The sequence below is a fragment of the Nicotiana sylvestris genome, chromosome 3 (genome assembly GCF_000393655.2).
Source record: "Nicotiana sylvestris chromosome 3, ASM39365v2, whole genome shotgun sequence".
In the NCBI taxonomy this organism is placed as follows: domain Eukaryota; kingdom Viridiplantae; phylum Streptophyta; class Magnoliopsida; order Solanales; family Solanaceae; genus Nicotiana; species Nicotiana sylvestris.
In genome coordinates, this window is record NC_091059.1 from 202,077,412 (window position 1) to 202,083,246 (window position 5,835).

General features: G+C 33.4%; 1 protein-coding gene across 1 annotated transcript; it reads right to left on the reverse strand.

Moving 5' to 3' along the window:
- Positions 1-372: 372 nt before the first annotated feature.
- On the reverse strand, positions 373-2,378 carry LOC104236571 (gibberellin 3-beta-dioxygenase 1-like). The gene is made up of 2 exons (XM_009790517.2): positions 1,831-2,378; positions 373-1,137 (listed from the first exon to the last, which is right to left on the reverse strand). Exons 1-2 carry the CDS (start codon positions 2,286-2,288, stop codon positions 513-515), a joined length of 1,083 nt encoding a protein of 360 aa, XP_009788819.1. The 5' UTR covers positions 2,289-2,378; the 3' UTR covers positions 373-512.
- Between the last annotated feature and the right edge of the window lie 3,457 nt (positions 2,379-5,835).

The window sequence follows — 5,835 nt, forward strand, 5'->3', positions numbered from 1 at the left end:
AATTGTCTAAAAGTACTTTTGTATCGCACTCCCTCCCTTCGTTCAATTTATGTGTCTTTTTATCTTTCTTTTTTCTTTTTCAAGTAATACATTTTACTAATATCTTTAATAAAATTATCATCTTTCTATATTTAATAAAAAAATTATTCCAAGTTCACATTTTACTCTTAGTGATATTTTCTTACACAAATCACATGGAAGGTTTAATACTGCAAAATTTAAATGGTTCATTTAATATGTTATACACACCTTTAATGTAAGATAATAAGATTCTAAAATCATTTACTATATATATTACTTTTGATCAGTCAAACAAAGACATGAAACGAAGGGACTAATAAATAAAATTCCTAGAAAGGACAGGTAGAAAGATTGATAAAATGATCGATCTACACCTTTTTCATTCTCTCTCGAAATATCAACAAAAAAATTCCAAAGAGTGAAAAGGAACACAAGTAGATATATATTTTCAGAAACCAAAAAGAAAAATTAAAAGGTAACTACTAGTCAAATTAGCCAACTTGGACGCTATTACGATCTTTGGGATTGGCAAATCCAATACGAGGAGCGCAAAGCTGAAAAGACGAAAGTGCTTTGTCGAAATGCTTTGCCTTAGTCCCTAAATACTCACTCCACGTCACTGACCTATATAATGGAGGGTGCCCTTGATCTACCAATTTAGAAAGCGGTGAAATTTTCACCCCCGACGGTGGTCCATATAAATAGGCCACCGATAAACGGTGTCGGGTTCGGTTCACTACCGCCCGATGTAGAACACTCGGGTATAACCCGTTTGACAGTATGTGTAACAAGTCACCTACGTTGATAACTAATGCACCCGAAAGCGGAGGAACCGTGACCCAACCATTTCCTTCTTTAAACACTTGTAAACCACTTGTGTTGTTTTGGTGAAGGATGGTTAATATGGTAGAATCCGTATGTGCAGCAAGACCCATGGCCCGATCCGGATCCGGACATGCCGGGTAAGAATTTAGTTGTAGGGCCGAGCATCCTCCTCTTGGGCCGACAACAGCCCATTTCATATCGTCCTTACTTATTCCAAGTGACCCAAGCATCAGCCACATCAGTCTTCCGGCTAGTTTTTCCATCTCCTTTTCGTATTCTTCGATTACGTCACTGAAAATTCAAAAAAGAAAAAAGATAAGTACTATATATTGTAAATGACATAAAAAGTTGTAAGCAGTACTACTATGGACATAGAACTAGGAAACAACAAAAGAAAAAAAAGTAGATTCGATTTTTAGTGTGGTATCCCTCCAATCTTTCTTAGGGATCATAAAATCGTGTCTTTAACCTAAAAGATTGCTCCTTCCACTAAGAAAGTATAGGTAGCACCTCACATGCGAATGGATTACGGGTTCAACTGAATGTAACATTTTCGAGATAACTTGAAAATATAAGTAAAATTTACTTCACCAAATGGCGTAAATTGATTTTTAAAAAAAAGTAAAAATTTACTAAAGTTTCTGTAAATTAAATAAAAAAAATTGTACCCCTAATTTCGCAGGTAATATTAGGTGTTTGTCTTGACTTTCATATCATATTTGTTTTCCTATCAATTACCATAATTGTACATATCCTAAAGGTTTGAATCCCACACATTTAAATCTTGGATTCATCTTGGAGCAACAACGGTAAATTTTTTAGTTAATGCTTCCTAGCTAGCTAAGTACAGTAACAACAATAAGGTTAAATTTTATTTTTTGAAGAAAATACCCCGTGCTTTTAGAGAAAGAACGATCTTTTAATCAACATGTATACGTGCATGAGAATTAAAATTGGAGGGAGGGATGATATAAGTGAAAGTACCAGAATTTCTTGTAATCATGTGGCCAAAGTTGGCGGGCGTGGTCAAATGGGGAACCAACAATTGTGAAACCTTCAGACCACATGAGCTTTGAGAAAAAAGACGATATGCGAGCCACGCCATAACCAGCAATACCATCTGCAGAACGAGCAGCCTTCAATTTTTGCTGCATCGGAAGGGAAAAAAGTCGTTTTCCAGCTTCCTCCATATTGTCCAGTAGTCTCTGAGATATATTATGGTTTATGATTTGGAATGCACCCCATGTTTTGCATGCATGGCCAATATTTTCTATTGCGAATTTCTCGTCGTTTAGATCGATCACTGGAATAGACTCTAATGAGTCATTGCATTGGTAATCATGATCTAATGATGATCGCCATGCATGGGATTCGGGTAATTCTTTTATTGTGTACAAGTCAAGTTGTTTTTGATGAACATCGTCGGAGATTCTTGAAGGCATAGTGAAATAATCAAAAGGTAATGTAGTGGAAAAGTTAGTTATAAGAAGAGGAGTGGGATTTGTTTTGTGAAGGGAATGATGAAAAGGGAAGAGTATATATACAGGTGATGGATGAGGATAGGGACAACGAATGCTGGGAAGAAAGAAATATATAAAGTGTAAGAAATTTTTGAGTGGTTTTGGGGTGTTGATGTCGATATACAAAGAAGGGGACAAGAAATGAAAGCGAGCTGCTTAAGGGATAAACTATCATTGGACAAACGAAAGAACAAAAGTTGAATGGACCATCTTGTCCTCTAGGGAAAAATTGGATCAAAATACTGCAGTTTTAAGATATCTCAATTCTTTCTCTCACACATTCTATCTCCCTTTTAAGTATAGTTGCAATGTCTCCGCAGAGGTTTGCCCTACCATCGATCCAAGTATTATTTGATTTGGTCCAATCTTTGAAACCTAACTGTTTTGTTAGCTTCGTTAAGCTCAATTATTTAACTCGAAAAGCGCTTTAATTGACCGTTAAATACTTAATCTTGCCTTATATGGCCCCTAGCATTCCAATGTGAAATTTACTTAAGTCAAGCTTCACAACGAACTCCATTTGTATTCAACTTCTATTTCTTGTTCAACTACGTACTAGCGGTTTGTGGATTGTTACAGCCATCATATATGAAAGGCAAAAGATGAGAGTCTATCTCTCCCATTTCATGTGCCTTTGTCTTGTCCTCAAGTAGTAAAACATCTACATCATCTCTCCCTACTTTTTCGGAGATCTTTACACAAATAGCTGGTTATACTCATTGTTTATTTTTTTCTAGTTATATACATAGATTATACATTGATTATATACATAAAATACATAAATTATGTATATATTATACCTTCACCGACTATGTTTAGTTTAAGCGATTGAGTGGTCGGCTATTTAGATTAATTCTTCTTTTATCTTTTTTTTTTCCTACAAGATAATGCCTTCCTATTCCCGCCCCACATCCTAGAAACCAAATGCCCCAATTCACCTCTCCTATTGGCCACTCAAATTGACAACAAATACCCTTCCCATATAACCTCGATATGGAGTTTGCCCTTTCGGTATTGGCGAAGGCATATTATCTAGAATCTCTAGTGACTATATATGAGACTCAAGAACTTGTTAATTACCACTACCGCAGCTGTGCCATGATTGATGCAGGAGTGGCAGAAGATGACTACTCTATTGGAAGTATTTGCGAGGGTATTTCTGTCCTCAAATTAAAAGGAAATTGAATATTGTATGGAGTAGCATTTTTTCTATTTATGCTTTTCTTTTTAATCATTTCTGCTACAAGCAGTAAAGTCACTTTTGATAGTTGCGCGGTTAGATTTTGTGTCTTTTGAGTTTTGTCCCATCTTACTCGGTGGGGGCAAATATCCATTCTTTAGATCATATCCCTCTTTAATCAAACATTAGTTTTTCTTTAAGCACTCACTAATTTGTCAATTTTAGTTTTCTTGTTTTATTAGTGTACTTTTGTCTCCAACTTTTTCTTTTCTACGTTAGACAAGAGGTTTAACATAGTGCTCTTATAGATTTTTATTTGTTCTCTCGGCCATAAATTGCGTGGTCGTAGTGGCCACACATGCAACATAAAGAGAACAAATGGCTCATAAGAGTGTCAATGTTATGCTCATTACTTATATATTGGGACAATCATATCATGGATCGATGGGGCATGTGCAAAATTAAGGAGGATAACATATACAAAGACACATGAATAAAATTATCATCTTATTAGTTGCATATGCACTTCACGTGGCACAGACGTGGTTAGGTTGGGCCATTTGCATTTTTGTGTTTTGGCCAATAATTTTTGACTAATGTACATCCTTGAGGCTAATGTATGTCCTTAGAAGATATGCATTACTCCTATGATTTTCGTCACATAAATAATTACTTACACTAAAGATTGGTCAAGAGCAATGTTTTAAAAGGTGGGGCGTGAGGCGAGGCGTTTTACTTTTGACGAGACGAGGCGTAAGTCCTGAGACATGGGGCGTAAGTTCCATAGATTTTTAAATTTTATTAATTTCAAATATTTTAAGATAGTATAAAATAAAAATTAATGATAAAAATTACATTAAATTCACAAAATTAAAACACATAATCTATTTAAAATATTTATAAATTATAATTCAACTATGAATAATACGAAAAGTATGACATATATCATAATATGCAAATTAGTTGCAAGGTCGTTACAACTCAAACATCAAAAGTAATGTATTCGATACGAAATCTTATATATATATATCTTAAGGACTAATGAATTTTGAAAGAATTTTGACATTATAATTTGATATTTTTCTTAAAATACTTCTTTTCTTTAATATGCTTTCTATTTGAAAGAGAATTTATATAAAAACATAATTCATAATTTAAAAATAATTCTCTAGCATCATTTATTTTTAAATTTCAACAAGTTAATAAAGTGACACATAATTCACCATACAATTTCATGATAACTAATTATTTGTAGTTACGAGCTAATACTGAGCTATTAAATTAATAAGTATTGTATCTCGTAAATGTGAAAAAAATAATATTTAGAAAATAATTACAAAAAAATAATGGACTATTATATAGTAAAGACATAACAAAAGTTAATAAATAAATACTTTTTAAATGAAAGATTTATTTAAAATTAACTATCATAGCAATCTAGTGGATAACATGCAATAATTATACTCCCTCCATTCCAATTTATGTGTACATATTTGACTGGGCAATGAGTTTAAGAAAAAATGAAGACCTTTTGAGTTTGTGGTTCTAAACAAATCAAAAAGGGGTCCAGAGTATTGGTGTGATTATAAAAGCTTGTCATTAAGGGTAGAATTGGAAGTTTAAGCTAAATTGTTTCCAAATTTTAAAAGAGGTCATTCTTTTTGGAACGGACCAAAAAGGAAATAGGTTTACATAAACTGGAACGGTGGGAGTATTTTAATTATGACATAAAATACTCTCAACTTAATAATTTATGTTTAAGAAAAAAGTAATATTGAATAATCAATGATTTATTAAGAAAATTCGAGGATTTACAAGATTATTTACATACAATTGCATAAAGTTCTATTAAACGAGCCCAGTACACTGGGCATTGGGCGTATCCGGGGCATAAGTCCCTATGGTCGAAGCGAAGTCTTACGGAACTAAGCCCCATATATAAGCCCGGGGGCGTTTAATGAGTGCTCTGCTCCGAGGCGAGCCCCGGACATGTCCCAATTCTGCCTTTTTAAAACAGAGATCGGGAGAATATTTGTACTGGAAGTTCAGTCAATCTGTGAGTAAAAAGGTTACTAAATTAATGTTCACGTAGAAGAAACTAGTAACAAAACTTCATTCTAGACTATTTTTTCAAGTTTATTGAAGTTTTCTACTAAATAATCTTCAATTTTTATTTTTACTTAAAATACATATTCAAACACAATTTCAACTTTAAAAAAAAAATCAAGTTTTTTCAAATAAATCTAGGGTCAATTGGTGTTTTTGGCTCTTTACAAACTTATTTTTAGT

Coding starts and splice junctions, on each gene's coding strand:
- LOC104236571 (XM_009790517.2), bottom strand. CDS start 2,288: ATGCCTTCAAGAATCTCCGACGATGTTCATCAAAAACAACTTGACTTG. Junction 1,138..1,830: donor CATGATTACAAGAAATTCTG/GTACTTTCACTT, acceptor TTGAATTTTCAG/TGACGTAATCGAAGAATACG.